This window comes from Chiloscyllium punctatum, chromosome 42 (genome assembly GCF_047496795.1).
Source record: "Chiloscyllium punctatum isolate Juve2018m chromosome 42, sChiPun1.3, whole genome shotgun sequence".
Classification (NCBI taxonomy): domain Eukaryota; kingdom Metazoa; phylum Chordata; class Chondrichthyes; order Orectolobiformes; family Hemiscylliidae; genus Chiloscyllium; species Chiloscyllium punctatum.
The window spans coordinates 16,215,515-16,238,629 of NC_092780.1; the positions used below are offsets into that span (position 1 = coordinate 16,215,515).

Sequence of the window (23,115 nt, forward strand, 5' to 3'; positions counted from 1 at the left end):
AGAACTCATTGAAGGTCATGCCATTAAACCCTGTCAATCTCAGTCGGCTTTTACTTTTGAAGAAGCTGTAAATGAGAAAATAAACTGTAACACGTTTTGCAGCCTTTCTGACAAGCAGCAATGGAAGGAAAGAAAGTAGACTGATTGTGATCTATTCAGCATAAATGGTGGATAACTCCATAAGATATACAGCATTAAACAGTTCTCCAGTTATTTCGCAATCAAACTAATTAATAAAATGGTTCTTCTGATGGGTTAGGGGGAAGTAACTGGACTGAATTTAAATAATGCCAAATTAACTTCTTAAGTAGGCATCGGGTGATGAGGCAAATCATTGCTCATTCGCTTCAGTTGTAGAGATGAGGAACAAGCCAGGAAAATTCCAATCTGGAAAAGAGATTGTTAAAAGAATGTCTTTATTGTTGATATTGAAACATTATTAATTTTGTTCTGGCATTGTCATAACAGGATGCTTAATGACAATGTTCTCAAATCAACAGGGATTCCCTTAATTTTACTGGAAAAGTGACTGGTGCCCAAATAGTAGGAAAACAGGGTGAGGCAATCATACAAAAAGTGAGATGGAGAAATGAAACAGAAATAAAGACTGCTAAGGGAGAGACAACAAAGAACAAAATAGATTGAGAGAGCCACAGATGTAGCCAAAGGGAAGTAGAAAAAGGAAGATACACATTGACAGAGCTCAGGTCTGGAATTTCACATAAAATGCTCCTCCTCTGTTGCTGTAACTAAACAGGGAGGATAAAGCTTTAAAGGTGCAGTGACAGTAGCTCCAAGGAAATCTCACTCTCTGTCTCTCACAAAGAACACACACACTACAGTATATTGCTAATAGTCTACAATAGACATTATGGAATAGACACATTCTCCTCCTGTGTAACACCAACTTAATCTCAAGTCCTCAGTTTTCAATGCATGGGCTTCAGTAGGAAGTAGACATTTGTAGAGTAACGTACCAGTCTGAGCAAAATATAAAGACTTAATATTCTTCACCTTGTTGAAGATGCTTTTAAGGATCCTGATTTCCTTATTCATGCATTTTTTTTACAAAAATAGGCTTCTTTTATCATCATCTTCTGCCCATGACCAATCTTTATGCTTCAGACAAACATTAAAAGTAATTATCTGGTTGTTATTACATAGCTTTCTGTGGGGGGTTGCTATGCTTAAGCTGGTTGTCATGTATCCTACAATTTAACAGTAATTGTACATCAATAAGTACTTCATCAGACGTAATGTGCTTTGGGATGCCTAGGCTTTAAACAAGGTGCTTTATAAATGTAAATCCTCCCTTCCTTCTTTCTAGAAAGTGTAACTTTGTCTTTGCTCCTAAACTTTTCCACCATCTCTTTCAGTCCTGGGCAGAATACAAGAAAAGATTTATCTGACCAGGAGTTCCTTTCTAGTCTGCTTATTCCATAATCAACTTCTCTTTAATGGCTCTTCCCTTGGAGGACAGATGTTCTGAAGTCTACACTGACTCCCTCCAAGCTCCTATTTTGCACGTGACATGCTTTTGTACTTCTCTATGCTCCAAATGCATTGAGATCAAAACCCATCATACAATCTCCTATTCAAAACAAATCTATTCTCAGCACTTCAACACTCCAAAACTCCACATACCTTGGTCCTTGTTGTAACTTCATTGGTTATTGTATATTTTATAAATGTCGCAGCAATACAGAGATGGCACTAATTTCTAAATGAGCTATGGGTTCATTACAGTGCTTCAAATATCTCTGTAATCCCAAAATACCTGCACTCATCTCCCAGCTCTAACCTCTTAGGGCAGCACAGTGGCTCAGTGGTTAGCACTGCTGCCTCACAGCACCAGCGATACAGGTTCGATTCCAGCCTCGGGCGACTGTCTGTGTGGAGTTATCACATTCTCCCCGTGTCTGCGTGGGTTTCCTCTGGGTGCTCCAGTTTCCTCCCACAGTCACAAAGATGTGCAGGCCAGGTGAATTGGCCATGCTAAATTACCCGTAGTGTTACGTGCATTAGTCAGAGGGAAATGGGTCTGGTTGGGTTACTCTTCGAAGGGTCGGTGTGGACTTGTTGGGCCGAAGGGCCTGTTTCCACACTGTAGGGAATCTAATCATCTTGCAATTCCTGAAGTATATGTTTGCTTTACCATGAGTCTATATCCAAGCTTAATCAATCAAGCACAGTGAGCAGAGATCAGTTATTAAACCCTCCTAATTAAACAGAGAGTCCTTTATTCCTTGGATAACCCACACGTTTTGCAAAGTGGAGATTATTGTCCTCCCATTTTGCTTCATCTTCGCATTTCACTCTTGGTACTATCCTGGACTATCAGCTGTTGCCCTTTGTCTCGCAAATGCAAAAATTATAGTAATTATTATTTAACACATTGCCCCAATAAACTCATCATACCAAGGCCCTTTCAGTAACTATGCAAGAGAAGCTGGAAAAATATGGTAAAAACAAAAATGAATGCCATAAGGAAACATCAGGATACAATCTGGCAGTGCAGCCACTAGGAAACAAGGTAATATGTCAAATCCTCACCACTCACATATCACCCAATATTAGATAAACAGCAACACACAGAGGTGGACCTTAATAATGGGTTCTTTCAGGTCTGATGAATTACAGATTCAGAATCCTACTGTATGATTTCTCAACTTATGAATTTGAGGGAGAGGGAGAAAAGCAGAATGAAGTTATCCTTAAAAGCTCTTTATGATTTAAGATCAATTTGAAACATAATTTTGTTATGAGTACACTTCAGGGAAAAAAGAAACTAAGAGCCAGACATTTGTTCAGTGTTCGGTGGAACTCAGCCAAGAAGATGAAGGTTTGAAGCATCTGAAATGGTGCAATACAGCTACAGTACCTTCGTTCATTAAAAATTAATATTTGGTTTCTAGATTGATGCAAGTGGCCTAGCTTAGTTGAATTGCATATTTATATACTGCATAATTTGTTCCGTTCTATTATATTTTCACTTGTTTTCTCTGCTTGGCTCCTAGTGACTGAAGTATTTTCTCAAAACCTTATTTTTCAGGCTTATCGGTGATTGCCAGCATGAAACAGGGACACAGAGTGTGTCTCAACCAACCAATGCTAAAGGTGCCCCTATTTTGTCCATCTCTAATTTGACTTGCAACCTTGTTTTCCAAAGCTAGCATTGCCAGATATGTATAGACTTATCCTTGTAGTAGACCTTTCTCTTTCTGCCCATATTGTACCTTTTCCTTTTACACATTTGCTGGATGAGCTTACTGGGGCATGATGCTAAATAAGGATCAAGAGCAGGAACCGTGTCCAATTCTCCTATATTGAGACAAGAGGTGACACTCCTAGTGCCAATGTGGCTCGCTCAGCACAATGCAGACATTGAAATTGGAAAATCAGAATTCAACTAACCTTCAAACGTCAGACCACAGTAAAAACCTCCAGCAATGTAGGAATCTCAGTGGTACAATGACATGTCAGCCTACATTATGTGTTCAAGCCCTGTAATGATAGTTGAACTCATGACATTCTGAATAGGCTAATTGCTACTAACTGAGTGAAGCTGACAGGAGGTTCAAAGTAAATGAGGAAATGCAGTGATTTTTTGAGTTGCTCATCTAAAGAGGGATTTCTGAAGTGCCCCTGGAAGTCACAGGAGCAATATAGTTATAGACCTTAGCAGTGTACAAGGGACAGTGATGCAGTGCTAATGTCACTGGACTAGTAATCCAAAACCACAGGTTAATGAGGACTTGGGTTCAAATCCCACCATGACAATTTGAACTTAGTAAAAATATGGAATTAAAAAAGGCCAGAAACATGTAACATTATGGATAGTTGTTAAAAACCATCTGGTTTGCCAAAACTCTCTAGTGAATGAAATCTGCCATCCTTACTTGGTTAGGGCTATGTGTGACTTCAAATCGATAACAATCTGACTGACTCTTAACTGCCTACTGGGCAATTAGAGATGGCCAATAAATCCTGGCTAAATCAGCCACACCCATTTATCATGAACAGATAATTTTTAAAAGCCCTCTTCTTTGACTATGAATGAGCTCAGCACTGGTTAGCTTATACAGTTCAATTCTATAGCTTCTCTCATTGTATACTGAAGCAGTTGTCCTATCACAAAGAATGAAAGAAGTCCCTTGGCTCCTTATGTAATTGAAAGAGCTATCCAGTCAGTCCCACTCCCAATCTTTCCCCAGAATTCTGCAAGTAGTTCCATGAGCAGCAATCAGTCATAAATCACAACTTTCTAACAATTGTTTGTGGGTAACTATTTGTTATTTCGTCACTGTGATTTCAATCTCGTCATGTAAATGTGGTATGTTCTGCTACACTGGGAGATAAGGCTACTATAGCAACTGGAAACAGCTCTTGGTTATCATTGAAACCTCCATTCTGCATTTTCCAAAAATTAGCCATCAATAGTATTTTAACAGATGAAGACAACCATTCACTATTTCTCTTCACATTTTAAAAAGAAGTGGCAGTGAACAGTTTTTCCAGTCGGTCAGCATTAGGTGGCTAATTGTATCCTGTATTCCCTCCCCTTCCCAAGTTCAACTCGTATACTGTACTAAGCAAGCCACATTGGCAGTAGGGGTGTCACGACAAGTAGACAACTGGACTAGGTCACGTCTCTTGATCATTAACCAACAACCTGGCAAGCTTGAGGTGACCACTGGGCTGAGTGAGATACTCTCTGTCTTCCAATTTTGTACTGGCAGTCACTGATATGACTGACATAAGAGATTTCAACAGTAGTCACTTGGAGCCAAAAACAGCAAACATAATAAAACTGAATAAATTATAAAACTGAATAAATTATATAGCTTATAAATATGCAATGCAACAAAGTGAGGCCATTTGCATCAATCTAGAGAATAAATATTAATGTTTAATGAACAACATACTGTGGATCTGCACTAGCATATCAAAGGCTCCAATTCTGAAATATTTTGGATCAGTTCCACTTGTCCAACCCTTAGTTTTAGTGTATGATGTAATAAATTGAGGCACAGCCTACCCTTTCAGTAGCATGGAAAATATTCCATGGTACTACTTGAAGGAGGACAGCAAGCTTGCTCTTCTGTATTGCCCAGCATTCCTTCCTCAACTAAAAACCACAAAATACAAATTATTTAGTTCGTCAATCACCTATTTATGGGGCTTTGCAATGCACATAGTAAATTAACTTTGTAAGTAATTTATAACTGTTGAAAATTAATTCGCTGGCTACGAACTCCTTTGGGGTATCATGAGGACATGGTGGGGTGCTTTGAGGACACAAGTTATTGCAACAGTAGTTTCAATACCAATGAAATAAAATTCAAAGTGTTCATTTGTTTTCAGAGTTGGACTGCATCAGAGCAGCTGTTATGTAAAGTTGGTGATGTGTGATGAAATGATGCCCATTACTTTACCTCTTACAAATCCAGTTTGAAGTGATATTATAAAGATGCTTTCTCTAGTGGCTGTAAAGGGCAAGAGTGTGCAGCAAATGTGATAAGACAGTGCAAAATTCTGTCACTGTTAGCTTGCCAATATTCACTGCCATGTAATATAAGCCAGTGATCACGCACCCTTGGAGCTGTGCTGGAGTTAATGACTGCAGGGGTGTTCAGATGAAATCTGAAATTGAATAAAGGAAAGTCTGTTCATTTGAGGTCAAAGTTACAACACCCATCTCACAGTCTCTTGGAGACATCCAGTACCCTTTGAATGTTTCATATACTACGATTGTTAAAAATCTCAAACAGATTTGCCATCGCTATGGTAACTAAGATTTTAACTCTCAGTTGAAAGTAATTTTTTTTGTTCAGGAAATTATTTTGTATCATGCATTGGTCTCCCTCCTCAGAATTACAATCAAAATTGACTCCATATCATTCCTTTCGGGTTTACTTCTGCCTTTGCAGAAAATTCAGTCCACGTACATTTACAAGATGATGATTAAGTGGTTCCAGGGAGCTCCCTAAGCAATAAAACTGCAGAGAAGTTCACTTGGCTGTTTGCCCACTCTTCCAGCTAGAGTTCATTGTTTGAAAATTAGCAACGTGAGTAGTTCGGTGTTGTAAGAATGCGTTCTACAGCCTTGTAGGATATTGGTCTTGAAACATGATAACCTACGTAATAGCTCTTTGATCACAGTCAAACTGTAAGATGGCAGATGACGAATTAAAGACAATAAAGTCAGCATAGGTAACATCTCCAAACAGCTGGAAGATGATGGAACTTACACCACAAACCCAACTGGGAAATATTTGACAAAGGGCCATTGTAATAAATGTTAGAACGCAGGTGTTGCAAGTAATGAGAAAGGCAAGTGTAAAATTGGCCTTAATTGCAAAGGGTAGTGGAAAATAAAAGAAGAGAATCATTCTCTGAGTGTATGGGGCATGGCTGAGACTGCATCTCAAGATGGTGCAGAGTATTAATTTCCTCACTTATATGAGATAAACTTGTGTGGGAAGCGGTATATAGAACTTTCACTCAGCTGATTCCAGGCAAAAAGGGGTTATCTTATTAGGAAGGGTTGAGCAGGTTCAGCTTGTAGTCATTGGCATTTAGAATAATTATTGAACATAGATGATTCAGAAGGGGCTTGCCAGCATAGATTTTAAGAGATTGTTTCTCCTTGTGTGGGACAGAGGCCTAGAGCTATGGGCTAGGTTTCAAAATAAGGGGTCTCAATTAGAGGTAGAGATAAAAAACGTTAATATAGCAATCCCTGCTCCCTAAGAGGGAAACAGAGGCTGGCTCTTCTTTCTGTTCAAGTTGTGTTAGACAGATTTTTGGTCTATAAGGGGGCAAGGGTTATGGAGCTCAGGAAGGAAAGTTGAGTTGAGATCATTGTCTTTTCAGCCATGACCTTACTAATTGGTAGAGAAGGCTTGAGGGGCCGAATGGCCTACCCAAATATATATTTTGTACATTCTTCTAGGAAACCACTAAGGTTGAAAAAAACAATGCAAAGGGAAGGAAAATCAGATGCAACACCTGGACATTAAAGTTGGGTTTCCAAACTCAATTTTGTAAGCAGAAAGGAAGATCAAGAACTGTTCTGAAGTCCTAGAAAAGAGTCAAAGCATGGCACCAAGCAATCAGTCTCAGCGATAAAGTGAAATGGAAAAGGAAGAACAAATACAATTGGGCTCAGGGAAGACAGTTTATTGATTCACCAATTAATTTGTATCAATTAAGTAAACAAAGATGAGCTAAAAACACACAAAAGGATGTGAGAGACTGTAAGTTACAACACTTCAATATATCATGTGATAAGCTTCTGTCTCTTGCCCTTTCCATGTTCTTGCACAGGATGTTGGTTCTAGAATTTATTGCCCATCTCTAACTACTGTCACGTTATTAGGACACCACCTTCTTGAACAACCATATGGTGCTGGTGGACCCATAGTGCTGCTGGAAGGGAAACTTGATAAAAGTACTCACATATGAAAACATTATTTAGTCTTGGTTAGGGGAGAGAGCAAGAAATATCGTGTAGGAGCACTGATTAGTCCAAAGGGAAAAGAAATTGAGTGGGGGACCATGTCAGCAATGGATGTAGTTCAACTTGATGTGACAGGAAGTATTGACATCAATAATATCCAAATGATGAGGACGTGTTAAATATAAAGTCTCCAACAACAAAGAGGCAGCACAGCGGCTCAGTGGTTAGCACTGGTGCCTCATAGTGCCAGAGACCTAGGTTCAATTTCAGCCTTGGGTGACTGTCTGTGTGGAGTTTGCACATTCTCCCTGTGTCTGCGTGGGTTTCCTCCAGGTGCTCCAGTTTCCTCCTACAGTCCAAAGACGTGCAGGTTAGGTGAATCGGCCATTTTAATTGTCCACAGTGTTCAGGGATGTGTAAGCTAGGTGCATTAGTCAGGGGAAATGTAGAGTACTATGGTAGAGGAATGGGTCTGGATGGGATACTTTGCGGAGGGTCGGTGTGGACTTGTTGGGCCACACTGTCGGGATTCTATTAATTATCTATGAAATGCTAAGCAAATAACTCTTATTTCCTGACACCCCATGACCTGCCTACCATCTACAAGGCACGGGTCGGGAGTATGATTGAATACTCCCCACTTGCCTGGATGGGTGCAGTTCCAACATCACTCAAGAAGCTTGACACTATCCAGGACAAAGCAGCCTGACTGACTGACACCACATCCACACCCTCCACCACTGACACTCAGCAGCAGCAGTGTGTACTATCTACAAGATGCACTGCAGAAATTCACTAAAGATCCTTAGACAACAGTTTCCAAACACATGGTCACTGCAATCTAGAAGGACAAGGGCAGCAGATCCATGCAAACACCACCCCCTGCAAGTTCCCTGCCAAGCCACTCACCATCCTGACTTGGAAATGTAATCATCAGTATTGCTGGGTCAAATCCTGGACTTCCCTCCCGAGTGGCTTTGTGGGCCTAACTACAGCACATGGACTTCAGCAGTTCAAGAAGGCAGCTCACCACCACATTCTCAAGGGCAACCCAGGGATGACCAATAAATGCTGGCCCAGCTGGTGATGCCCACATCCCAGAAGTGAATGAAAGAAAAATGAATTTCTATCTTTAATTTTGCATATATTCAAAATTAATATTATTTTCTCCAAATCAATGAGCCAACCGAAGCTAAATTCAGAGCCAGTGAGTAGAAAAAGAGACTGGAAGTCAATCCTGCTCAGATTTAGGAGAAAGGACTGCAGATGCTGGAGATCAGAGCTGAAAAATGTGTTGCTGGAAAAGTGCAGCAGGTCAGGCAGCATCCAAGGAACAGGAGAATCGACGTTTCGGGCATCAGCCCTTCTTCAGGAATCCTGAAGAAGTCCTGAAGAAGGGCTTATGCCTGAAACGTCGATTCTCCTTCTCCTTGGATGCTGCCTGACCTGCTGCACTTTTCCAGCAACACATTTTTCAGCCCTGCTCAGATTTAGCTTTACTCACAAAGGGAAATATGACAGGTGTATGGCTCCTAGCCATATAAAGCAAGTGTAGAGTCAAGAAGGCCAAGAACACATTGTTGCCAATATAAGTTCAAAAGGGAGAAGTTTATTGCAGTTATTCAGAAAGTCCGTTGCATCAAATGTCAATGAGCCAGCTGATTGGCTGCTGCAGGGCTTTCCACTGGAATTACCAAGTTGGATCAGGAAGTCCTCCCCTTCTAGAACATGTAGCCAGTCAGAGGCTGGCATCTCTAAAACCCGCCAGCACCACAGCAAAGGCTCCTAATGGGAAGCCAACAACCATTCACTCCACCCATTGCAGAGGCATCAGAGCCAAGAAAGGCAACTATTATTTGGGAAAGTTTTCTGGGTTTGGGGGTCTCAGGGACAGAAAAGCAGGTGGTATTGAAATTGAGGGCAGCGGTCAGCTCTCAGAGGTGAACCCCTGACATAGATCCAATCCCTGGTTCTTATCCAAATTAGTGCAGTCTGAGGAAACTTCACTCCATCCAAGTGAAAGCCTGCCCAGAATGAGTTATCCGTCTGGTAAGCCACGCTCTCATCCTGCAAGTATGAGAGTAATTGCAGCCCAGGTGGGATATGACCCTGAAGTAGTTGTTAATTGACCACCTAACCGGTGGCAGAGTGAGAAGATTGATTGTTTGCGTTCCTGTCCAGTATTTAATTTCTGAACTAGTGAGAAGGAGGCAAATAGCTCTCTGGTGTCAGTCCATCTGATTATCAACCCTCCCTGCCAACTCTCAGGAGGGTAAATCCACCCAAGTGTCTCCTTAGATATTTTCCAATCAACCTGATCAGGCATGTTCTAACACACGTCTGCAACAGGTGGGACTGGATTCTGGACCTCCTGGTCTAGGGATAGAGACACTATCACTGTGCCACAAGAACCGTAAGTGCCTCAAAGAACAATACAGAACAGAGAACACCCCTTGGCCCTCCAAGCCTGCACTGACACATTTTACCTTTCCATACTAAAACTGTCTTTCACTTAGAGGATCCATATTCCTCCAGTCCCTTCTTATTCATGTATCCATCCAGGTGTTCCTTGAATGCTGCTATTGTGTCTGCTTCCATCACCTCCTCTATAGTGCGTTCCAGGCACTCACCACCTTTTGTGTGGAAAACCTGCCTCGCACATCTCTTTTAAACTTCCTCTTTTGCACCTTCAATCTGTGTTTCCTAGGAATTGTCACCTCCACCCTGGGAAAAAGCCTCATAATTTCCACCCTATCCACGCCATTCTATTAGGTCGCCCGTCAACCTCCTGCATTCCCATGAAAACAAACCCAGTCTATCCAACCTTTCTTCATAGCTAAAATCCCCAATACCAGGCAACATCTTGGTAACCCTTTTCTGTACCCTTGCCAAAGCATTTGCATCTTGCTGTAGTGCAGGGACGAGGACTGTATGCAATATTCCACGTGTGGTCAAACTGAAGTTCTATAAAGCTGCAGCATAACTTGTCTATTCTTATACTCAACGCACTTCCAATGAAGGCAAGCATGTCAAAAGCCTCTTTTACTACCTTATCTACCTGTGCTGCCACCTTCAGTAATCTGTGGACTTGCACACCCAGATCCCTTTGCATATCAATACTCCTAAGGGTTCTGCCATTCACTGTGTAATTACCACCTGTACCTAGATATTGTCTAATCAACCTGCTCACAGATTCCATTCCACATTTCTGGAGCATTTGAAAATTCAAGGTAGGTCTTCCTGCTCAGAGAGAGAGACATTACTGCAGGAGCCTTTATAAGTGCTTAACCTTAATTTATGCAATTAACAGATACATCCACTCTGCATGAAACAGGTCAGCTACAGTTCCACAAGGGAAAACAACATTGCCTTGTTGGTTGGGACAGCAGGTTTAAAATGATAACAGGTGAAGTATTCTGCCAAATGAAAATGTAACTTCTAATTCCGTCAAAACAGGCAGGTTATTTTGTTGGGAAAACTGTTTGTTTGCCAAAGTAGGAAGTCTGTTCGGGTTTCATTTGTCTGCTTACTCCAGGAAAACTGGCTGTCGATCTGTGATGTTTCAGTCCCGGAAAAGACAATGTAACCTGTCATGTCAAAAGACAAAAGACTGAAAGAAAGACTGATGTAATTCTCACATACAAGCATTGTACTGTTTAATATCTCACCACTTAGCTTTGCTCCTGAGGATGATTTTAGTTGTAAATAAAGCCAGAACAGCAGTGTTACTGTGGCCTAAAGGTGTAATAACTTTTGGCATTCAGTAGGCAAGAGTGGCAGACATCCAAAATATTTTCTAGGGACCAACTTATTATGATTGAAGGTAATTTTGAAGTCTATGCTAACTCAAATACAGCAACGATAAAAGCTGCAGGTTTCCAGATCACAAGGCACTATATTTCTCTATTCCAATTATTTTCAGTTGGTACAAGGAACCACCTTCACTGTGAGAATGACACATAAAGGGCCAAAGTTTGAGATGTCGGCAGGGTTGGAACCAGTAGTGGTTAAAATTAAAAATCATGCATATGGGGATATCCTGGATCCCAATGCCTGTGAACACACTCCAATTTTCAAAAGGCGGGGGGAATAAATGAGAAATTTGTTTGCTTCCAGTTAACAGTTGATTAACCTCCATGATGAACTTTTTGACAAGCCAAGAAGTATTTATGCTACATTCAGCAAACTGAGACAGTCTGATAGGTATTAATGCATACTGTCTGGTTCACTCTGGGGGAGAAGTGAAACACAGCAGTAAAACTTGTGAATGACACGTACTAGTCCGACATGTATATCACAAAATGGATCACTATGACGAGTATAATTGGCTCCAATTAAGACTGATTACTGGTTTCTCCCTCGGGGAGATGAGGACGAATTTCTTCTCTCAGACAGCAATGAATCTACGGAATTCTTTACCTTATCCTTTATCTTTAAGTATATGCAAAGCTAAGGCGGGCAGATTTTTAATCTCAACTCAAATCAAGGGTCATAAGGAGAGGGGAACAAAGTGGAGTTGAGGATAATCAGATTAGCCACGGTCACACTGAACAGCAGAATGGACTTGATGGGTTGAATAGGCTAGTTTTGCTCCTATGTCTTATGGTTTTATATTTTCCACTGTCATTGTTTCCAATTGTGCAAGGACTGTGGGTATTATTTGACTCTCTAAGTTTATCCAGTGTGTATTAAGTGAATATTTTATTACAAGAAAAAGCAATAATTTACATCAGAAGCTTATCATTAGGACAAAGATCTTGATAAAATTTAAAATGTACTCATATCAAAATAAATCAAGAGGTATTTATGGTATTAATAAAGAATAAAGTCATATTGCATCTTTTGTCCCTGTGGTAGATATTATTAATATCCAGCCACATCAATTCTTGTGTTTCTGGCATAGACTTTAAATGTGTTAGCCTGACAATGATAATAATATTCTGATTGTTAGGTGATTATTGAGCTTAATTTGTAAATAACATGGAAAATTAATTTAGAAATATAATCTAGATTCATATATATTCTATACAGTACATAGATTAAGTTATAGCATTTAAACAGATGAAATGACTTAGATGAAGAGGCCCCAACATAAGATCAGTTTTACTCTTCCAAGAGATATGAGCATTAGTGGAAAGGCTTGTAACTGATGCCTATCCTTAATGCCCTTGAGAGGTTTGTGAGGGCAATTGAGGCAGTGTAGAGTTTACCAAGTTCTTGTGGGTCTTGAGTCACATGTACAATCACTGGCCAGAAAAGGAGAGCAGTTCTCTTTCCTTAGAGGACATTTATCAACCAGGTGGAGTTTTATAACAATTAATGATAGCTTCATAATCACCATTACAATCTCGATGTAACTTTCAAATCTTGATGTAATAACTGAACTTAAATTCCACCCCTTGGTCTTGAACCCATGTCCTCTAGTCAAGGGACATTATCACAATACTGTCATCTCCCAGTTGGACTGAATAGTCCATCTGTATGCTGTCAATTTGACATGATTCCATGGAACAAAGGCTGTTAAATTAGCATTACGAATCAGAGTGCTGATTTGTCAAAATATATTTCAGATATAAGTAAAAATTCAAAAGAAATTATTAATTTCAGTTATTTAGCAACATAATGTCTCATTCATTTGAATTATAATGACGGGAAATTCTATAAACCTCTTGATACATCTCTTAGATTTTCATTGCTCCCATAATCTGAAAGCTTTATGTTTGATAGAAGCAGATGTGTGGAGAAACTCCCTCATAGTAACATCATTAAATTCTGTTTCAGTGAGATCATGAATGCAGAATGCAATCATGACCGATTATTCCTAATTATGTCACTACAGAGGTATTTTCTATACAGATGGTTTAGTCCCGAACTGCTTCTAACCAATGTTTCAAATTTCAGAAAACAAACCACACCAATTACCTAATTGGTAGTAGCAACATTTTCATTTGTCCTTGAATCCAAACTAATATTCATCAATGCAAAGAATCCAAGCTATCTGACTCTGATCAGCATTAGTCAAAGGAACAAGTTTGTGCCTGATAAGAGTTCAGTCATGTGTGAATAAGCCAAACACACCAGGAATATAAGCCCAACCAGCCTTACTCATCCAAGAGGTGCAATGGACCATCAACATCAGCAAATTCAATCTGTAACCTTATGGACTGGCAGATCCCCCAATCCACCATTACTATCAAGCTGAGAGGTCAACACTAGTTTAATGAAGAGCATGCCAAGAGCAGCACTAAGAAATACCTAAAAAAAGTAACAATACCATCATCACGAGCAGAACAACAAATAATTACTACACGCCAAACAACATGTAATAGAGAGGACTAACCAATCCCACAGCCTACAGGTCTCCCATATCCAGTCATGAATGGTGGTGGATCAGGGAATAATTAACAGGAGGAAAACATGCACAAATCTCTATCTATTCTCAACTGTGGGGCATCCCAGCACATTACTATAAAAGACAAAGCTGAAAGATGTGCAACAACCTTCAGCCAGAAGTTCCAACTGGGTAATTAATCTTGGGCTCCTCCTGAAGTACCCAGCATCACAGATGCCAGTCCTTAACCAAATCCATTCACTCCATATCATATTAAGGAATGGCTGAAGGCACAGTAAACTGCAAAACCTATGAATACTTTCTGATAATAGTGCTAAAGGCTTGAGCTCCAGACTAGCTGCACCTCCAGCCCAACTGTTTGAATACAGTTATAACACAGACATCTACTCAACTTTGTGGAAAATTGCCAAGATGTGTCCTATACAAATCCAACCTGGTCAATTACTGCTCTACATGTCTGCTCTCCATCATCAACAAAGTGACACAAAAGGTTGTTGACAGTCCAATCAAGTGGCACTTGCTCAGCAATAACCTGCTCTCTGACACTCAGATTGGGTTCTACTTAGGGCCATTTGGCTTCTAACCTCATTGGTTACACTCATGAACAACAGAGTTGGATTCCAGAGGTGAGGTGAGAGTGACTGCCCTTGACATTGAGGCAATACTTCACTGACTGTGGCATCAAGGAGCCTCAGGAAAACTAGAGTCAGTGGAAATAAGGCGGAAATCTCTCTGCTGGTTGCAGTTATACTAAGCACAAGGGAAGGTGGTTGTGGTGGTTAGAGGACAGCTATCTTAGCTCCAGGGAGACATCTCTGCAGATGGCCCTGAGTGACTAAGGCCCAGCCATCTTCAGCTGCTTCATTAATAACCTTCCTTTCATTATAAGGTCAGAAATGGGATGTTAGCTGATAACTGCACAACATTCAACATCACTGACCACTCCTCAGATTATGAACAGCTTGCATCCATTTGCAGGAAAATCTAAATGATATTCAGCCTGAGCTTATAAATGGCAAGTAGCATTTGTGCCCGAAAATGTCAGGGAGAAATCATCTACAAAAAGAGAGAATTGTTCCTTGACATTCAATGGCATTGCTGAATTCCTCACTATCAAAATCCTGGGGATCACCATTGACCGAAAACTGAATTGGACCAGCCATATAAATGTTATGGTTACAGGAACGTCACTATTGTTGATATTTTGTTGTATCTACTACCTCTGAAAATATAGGATGTATAGTGAGGGCTGTTTGATCTAGTTCTCTGCTACTAATTCTCCTTTATCTATATCGTGGACAACTTTAATGGTAAAAGATAGATCACTGGTGAGTCTAAAAGAGGTGCTTAGCTAATAACATGGTTAATTGCATCTTAGCAATAAGGACACTATGCATTCCTAGTCAGGCATGATTACTAGCAGCTGTACAGAATACATCTGTTTCCTTACAAAGGCGAGTACAGAATGCCCAGTCTCCACCCAAAGACTGTGTGTGACATCATTGGTTGGAGTCAGTACAACTTAAATATTAACTCTTTCAGAACCATTACCTCAAAACAATTGGCACTTCATCCAACACCTTCAGTATTCACTATCTTCACCATTGGCAAACAGTGTTTACCATCTCCAAGAGGCAGGGCATAACTCACCAAGGTTCCTTTAACAGCATTTCCAACTCTTTGACCTCAACAATCTGGAAGGACAAGGACAGCAGATGCATAACAACACCACCAACTGCAAGTGGTGACTTGAACTAAGTAATTGTGTCCTATATCTTCACTGCTGTTAGATCGTAATCTTGGAATTCCCTTTCTAACAGCTCATCACCACCTTCTCTACGGCTTTTTGAGATGGGCAGGAAATGCTGGTCCAACCAGCAGCACCCACATTCAATGAATTAATTTTCTAAAAGGCCAGCCCTACAGTCATTTGAAGGACTGGGGTTACCGACACTTGAATAAACAAAAACCTCAAGACCTACCAAACACCACACACACACGCACGCGCACACATACACACATCCTCTACACAGACTTAAGTACGCACATGAATATATTAATGTATTTAACAGGTTGTAAGAGTACTGCTATCAGACTGAGAAGAGGCATCAGAAGAGGACAGAATGGGTTTGCGTTGATGTAAATTTTTTCTACCTCACCACCCAGTGTAACTGCCCAAAACCAATCTGAAATCTAGAACCAGGTCTCAATGTTATTATCTAATGGTCTGAAAGCTACTCATAGCATAGCTAAAGGAACATAATATAGAGGATCATGTGTCAATTCCAATGACTACACTCCCAACTCTACATTCTTTGACAAAGAAATCAAAGTTAAGCTTTTTGCTTAAAGAAATATCCAGGATAAAGATACACAGTAGCTTTATTGTTAACTTTCTCTCTTGATGTGCACCTTCTACCTCTTCCTCTCCTGAAGGTAAAATATATTCTAGCACCAGTGCAACTCTTAGGTACCCTGTTCATCTCTCATTCTTCTTCTTGTATGAGTGAATGTCAGAAGTCTACATTATCCATGGAAGACCATCACTGCCACCATCTGATAGCTCCCTCTACTGATGTTTGCACTGATACATTTGAAGTATGGCAGTTGAAGTAATAACACGGTTTGTTTTCCATAATTTTGTAACAGGAAATTTTGAACTAACTGTAATCTCACACATAACAGTTAGAGGATATGAAGTAGGGTTTTGCCAGTGTTTGTTGCCCAGAGTCACACTGTGCTGTTTATCTATTGAAACATTTCAATGAATGCAACTTTTAAAGCGATTTCCACCAAGTCAAATGTGTTTTTTTTGGATGAATTTCCAAACTGTTGATTCCCATGGATTCTTCACAAGCATGAAATAAAACAAAATTAGATAAAATTGTTAGTTCAACAGGAGACCACTTGGCTCAGTTATTTATAGTGCACAGAAGCTTCTCCTCTATATTCTTCATCTAACCGTCTTACCATGTCCTGCTATTCCTTTCTCATGTACTGATCTGGCTTTTCTTTAAACCCATCTCTGCTATATTTACCTCAACAATTCCCCGTGGTAGCACACCCTACATGCTAAAGAGATTTCTCGTAACTTCCCCACTTAATCTTATATTTGCGGTCTCTGTTTCTGGGCACTCTGACAAGGTACAGAAATGTATGGGATCCTGTCATGTGATAATGAATTTATTCCATCTTCAGCTGTTAGTCATTTTGAGGCTGTGTAGAACGAGGCCCTGTTTAAGTTTCAGTGCTTGGTTTCTCGCAAGTTCTCCAAAACTGTTTCTCATCCTAAGGCACTGCAGACAAACACTGTCCAAGTTGTCACAGGAAAACAGCTGGACCCCTGTAGTGTGGACCAAAGTCAGCCAGGTGGACCTCACAAAATATGAGTTCCCTGAATGGGGCTGTTAGCCTGGTCCATTCAGGGAGATCTGGCTGACAGATATAAACAGGAGTGGCACAAGTTCGGTTCACACTAGGAGCTAGCTCTGAGCCAGCTGGGTCAGTGTCATGTACAATACACGTGTAAATAAAGGGTGACTTGGTGAAGGGATACCGGCCTTCCTGGAATTATTTCAGCCCTTTGATGTCATTTTCAAACTGAAACATAACTGCAGGCCCAATTCAGCACTTGAGGAAACTTGGAAAGACTGTGGAGATTTGTGTTTTGTTTATATTCACATTAAAATAATGGCATCAATCCATCAGTACCCCACATAAAAATCAAGTACTGTGTTAGTTCATCCCATCAAAGGAGGGAATTGAGAAGTTACAAGAGACCTCGGTGACTATGATCAAATAGGTTTTGACAGCGCTCATTGTCTTTGTTTAACTTTACCCCGATACAAATCAACGCCTGAGGAGAAGTGTGAAAAAGAAAAATTGTGGGTTAAACTTCTATAAGAAATAAAGACATTAAATGGTTCCATATCTAATGTATATTTGTAGCTTTGAAGATTTGAATAAGATCACTGCATGCGGTGAAATATAACTTAATGAACTATAACTAAAAATTCATTAAAAGCTACATTGTTCCAACCCGTTGGGATTTAACATCTTTTTGTAATTGATTTTTTTGTTTTCAATGTATGAATATTAACAAAAATGTCTCTGGGAATCTGCCCAAAAGCAATTGCTGCAAATTGTGTGAAAGAGATGAGTAACTAAAAAGATAGGTTCTCTAATACCTGTCTATTGACAGTCTACAGCTGCTATTTGCACTTCCTCACACTGTAGTGATCAGTAAATCCTACAGTGCAGATTCTAATGATGTTCATTACATTGACTGTTTAAACAAAATGTGTTTCTTTCAATATCTAAAGAAAGGGGATGTTGATCATAACTCTATTCTGCTTCAATGTATCAAAAAGGAGCACACTACTGAAAGGTTCTCTGTAAATTCAGCAGCATAACCAATAATCAATCACAGATCTGAAGTTCCTTTTAAACAAGAGAGTTTTTAATAAATGGATTTCTTATTTTAAAAATAGCCTTTATCTGTGGCACTTGTAGTTGGGGATTCTCCAATTCAGCACCAACGTCCTTTTGAAATAGGCCAGCAGAATATTTTTAGGCACAAACTTAACCAGTTCAAATTCACAGTTGAGTGAGAGAAGCTTCACCAGCTGACAGGTGCTCATAGTTCAGCTCACCAGCACAATTAAATTACTCAAACTTCTTCTTCAGTTCTCTGGAGAAAAGCCAGCCAGACCCACAGCACCATAATTTCCATCAAATGTACTTTTCTTGATAATCAGGTCCTGGAGTGGGATTTGAATGTCAAGCTATCTGACCTAGAGGTACAGATGCTGTCTACTGCACCACAATACCTCCCACACAGTTACACAAACATCCAAATACCCAATTAGTTTTTAACATAACACAGAACATTACAGCACAGTACAGGCCCTTCGGCCCTCAATGTTCTGGTCAAACATACCATACAATAAATACAACAGAATTTCAATATGCTGGAAATCTGAAATTTAAAAAAACCAAAATACTGGAGAAACTCAGCAGATCTAGAAGCATGTTCAGAATTGGTTGGCTGACAGAAGGCAGTGAGTGGTTGTAGATGGAAAGTATTCTGCCTGGAGGTCAGTGTTGAGTGGGGTCCCGCAGGGCTCTGTTCTTGGGCCTCTGCTCTTTGCAGTTTTTATAAATGACTTGGATGAGGAGGTTGAGGGGTAGGTTAGTAAATTTGCAGATGACACAAAGGTTGGAGGTGCCAGTGATAGTATCAAGGACAATTGCAGGGTGCAGCGCGACATAGACAGGATGCAGAGCTGGGCTGAGAAATGGCAGATGGAGTTCAACCTGGATAAATGCAAAGTGATGCATTTTGGAAGGTCAAACCTGAATACTGAATATAGGATTAAAGACAGGATTCTTGGCAGTGTGGAAGAACAGAGGGATCTGGGTGTGCAAGAACATAGATCCCTCAAAGTTGCCACCCAAGTGGATAAGGTTGTTAAGAAGGCATATGGTGTTTTGGCTTTCATTAACAGGGGGATCGAGTTTAAGAGCCACGAGGTTTTGCTACAGCTCTACAAGTCCCTGGTGAGACCACACTTGGAATATTGTGTCCAGTTCTGGTCGCCCCCTACAATAGGAAAGATACAGACGCTTTGGAGACAGTGCAAAGAAGGTTTACCAGGATGCTGCCTGGATTGGAGGGCTTGCTTTATGAAGAAAGGTTGAATAAGCTCAGACTTTTCTCTCTGGAGAGAAGGAGGAAGAGAGGAGACCTGATCGATGTATACAAGATAATGAGAGGAATAGATAGAGTCAATAGCCAGAGACTTTTCCCCAGGGCAGGATTGACTGGTACGAGGGGTCATAGTTTTAAGATATTAGGAGAAAGGTATACAGGAGATGTCAGGGGTAGGTTCTTTACGCAGGGAGTTGTGAATGCATGGAATACATTGCCAGCGGTGGTGGCGGAAGCAGAATCATTGGGGACATTTAAGTGACTGCTGGACATGCACTTGGATAGCAGTGAATTGAGGGGTGCATAGGTTAAGTTATCATATTTTACATTAGGATTAAAACTCAGCAGAACATCGTGGGCCAAAGGGCCTGTACTGTACTGTAATGTTCTGTGTTGTGTTGAAAACTATCCGGGTATTTGGATGTTTGTGTAACTGTGTGGGAGGTATTGTGGTGTAGTAGGCAGCATCCGTACCTCTAGGTCAGATAGCTTGACATTCAAATCCCACTCCAGGACCTGATTATCAAGAAAAGTACATTTGATGGAGATTATGGTGCTATGGGTCTGGCTGGCTTTTCTCCAGAGAACTGAAGAAGAAGTTTGAGTAATTTAATTGTGCTGGTGAGCTGAACTATGAGTACCTGTTCTGTGCTGTACTTTTCTGTGTTCTATGTGTGGACAGAGAAGCAGAATGAACACTTGGTGTCTGGTACAGCTCTTCTTTAGATCCTGTGCAGAATAAGCTGCAAAGGAGAGTCATATTGGACTCAACATTTTAACTGCTTCTCTCTCCACAGATGCTGCCAGAACTGCTGAGTTTCTCCAGCACTTTTGTGTTTTTATATCTTCAAAGTTATGTTTCTTCTTCACACCATAATAGGCAAACCTTACAACCTATGATGCCATGTAACAGAAATACACATTAGTTCCCTACATATGCTCACTTTTGAACAGTGTCTCACTTCTATCACCAGCCCCTATCCTAAGGGCAAGGTTTTTCTGGTTGAGGAATAAGCACAAAACCACTCATTTTTAATTGCACATAAAACAGCTCACTCCAACATTCTCCTCATTAACTGAACACTCAGCATGTAGTGTGCGTGTGCAGTGAAGACGGGCACTTACCAGCCTTCTGAGCCTGTATAATCTTCACATAAACAGCATCAGCAGATTCAATCAGCATCTTGCTGGTCTGAATCATCTGGAAGACAGTAACAAAAGAAGTGAAAAAGAGCAGCCGTGATCACCTCACTAAGCTCCAGCCCTGCTTCGGGAGATTTTAAATTGTTTTATCTCTACAGGTCGAGCTAAAATCTCTGTGCCTCACTTATTGCCTAATCGACGTATTTGCATCTTGGTGTACATGGTAAACTGTGGGGGGTGGCATTCGTAACAACTGGTTCTGTCCTTATCCCATACTTCCAAAATAAATCACCACACAGCTAGCAGTAGTCACTGAACAGTCATTGGTGGTTATGTGGTCAGATTTCTTTCTGTCTTCCCTAATCCAGATGTGTTGGAGCTCATGTTGTGGATCCTGGCAGGACCTCATTTAAGAGCAGCTAATTCAGAAGAGGTTACAAGCTGACCAGGGAGTGAGGGGTGGGCAGGAAGGTGGCAGACTGGCTCTTCACTTTATCTTATATGTCATTACCTTCATATACCATCGGTAGGGTGGGGTTACATGGTTCAAGTATTAGCCATTAAAATTTGTAAAGCCAATGAGAAAAAAAACAGTTTTAAAAATTTCCTAAACTTTTTTTTATTCACTTGTAGGATGTGGGCATCACTGGCTGGTCAGCATTTATTCCCCATCCCTAATTTCCCTTATGAAGGTGGTGGTGAGCTGTCTTCTTGAACTGCTGCAGTCCACGAACTGCAGGTTGACCCACAATGCTCTTAGGGAGGGAAATCCAAGGTTTTGACCCAGCCACAGTGAAGGAACTTCGAAAGAACTTGAAATTGGATATTATCAACATCAGCAGGTCATCATCTGCTAGATAATTGTGTAAAATATTGATATTGCTAACTCCATACTAAGACCTAATTTTGAAAAGTCTTGACTGATTCTTTTGCATTAGGACTCATTATTGAAGCAGGCAAAGTGTATTGAAAATTTTGAAATCATAAATCGACTTAATGGTGTTAGATTTAACCTGCAGACTATTGGCAATTCCAAAGAATTGAAGCTCTTTATTTTTGCATTTTGGCTCACTCATTTAAATCGTGAAACATTGCTAAATGCTGTAATAGTGATGCAGAGATAATCTTAGCAATTTTCCTCCTGTATTAATGTAAGATTAATAAACACTAAATTCCTTTATAAATTATCATGGTGGCTTTTGCAATGAGATTCTGTGAAACATTTGTGGAGGCCACTAGCTTACAGGGTCAGTTGTATAAATGCAACAGGATTGTACCCATGATCTAAGGCAGGGCTTCCTAATGTGTGTGTGTTTGTGCATGTGCGCGTTTGTGTGGACCCAAAGTGAGGTTGCAAACTGAAATGTGGCAATTGCAAATAACGAGACAGTAGTGGCCACTATACAGCTCTGTTTCCCCCTCCCCCAACTCACTTAGGTCTTCTCCGTGATATCCCTTCTACTACACCTTCCCGAAAGTGCCCAAAGAAGTAGATAAGGTGGTAAAGAAGGTGTATGGCATGTTTGCCTTTATTGGTTGGAGCACTGAGTACAAGAGTCATGATGTCATGTTGTAGCTTTATAAGATGTTGGTTCGGCCACACTTAAGCGCATTGTATTCATTCTGGTTGCCACATTATAGGAAGTGTGTGGAGGCTTTGCAGAGAGTGCTGAAATGGTTTACCTGGATTTGAGGATATGAGCTATAAGGAGAGGCTAGAAAAACTAGCGTTGCTTTCTCTAGAGTGGTGGAGCTGAGGGGAGACTTGATACAATTATGAGATGCATAGATAGGATTACATTTTATTTTGCTCAAAAACTGCATGAATGCATATAAGATTCTGTAATTCCCTTTTTTAGAAACAGAATCAGTCTAAACATTAGGACACAGACAGCCTCACATAGGGCACCTCATACCTCCAACGCATTATCTGAGCTGACATGACACCTATTGTTAAGATTCACTTGAGAATATAACTTTTAAAAAAGGTTCTGAGATTTACATATGAAAGAACTGAAACCAACATGATTATTCTAAAAAATGAGAGACTTAACAAAGAATCCAGCTGTTTCTCAATATATAATTTCAGTTGCATCACATTGTAAATTTTTCCTATAAATTCTGTGGTTTACAATCTTATGCTCCACAACACCTGATGAAGGAGCAGCACTCTGAAAGTTAGTGCTTCCAAATAAACCTGTTAGACTATAACCTGGTGTTGTGTGATTTTTTTTAACTTTGTACATGCCAGTCCAACACCAGCACCTCCAAATCATAGGTAGGATTGACGGTCAAAATCTTTCTCCCAGAGTTGAAATGTCTAATATTCAGAGGCATGTGTTTAAGGTGCAGGGGGAAAGTTGAAAGGAGATGTGAGGGCATGTTTTTTTACACAGACAGTGGTAGGTGTCTGGAATGTGCTGCCAGGGATGGTGGTGGAGGCAGATA

General features: G+C 40.4%; 1 protein-coding gene across 1 annotated transcript in view; it reads right to left on the bottom strand.

The window, feature by feature from the left end:
- LOC140465764 (inactive phospholipase C-like protein 2) overlaps window positions 1–23,115 on the bottom strand; it is a 218,008-nt gene that overhangs the window by 31,781 nt on the left and 163,112 nt on the right. Inside the window, exon 4 of the mRNA XM_072561496.1 lies at window positions 20,650–20,725. Within this exon, the coding sequence (XP_072417597.1) occupies window positions 20,650–20,725 (76 nt within the window). The remainder of the gene's footprint in view (window positions 1–20,649; window positions 20,726–23,115) is intronic.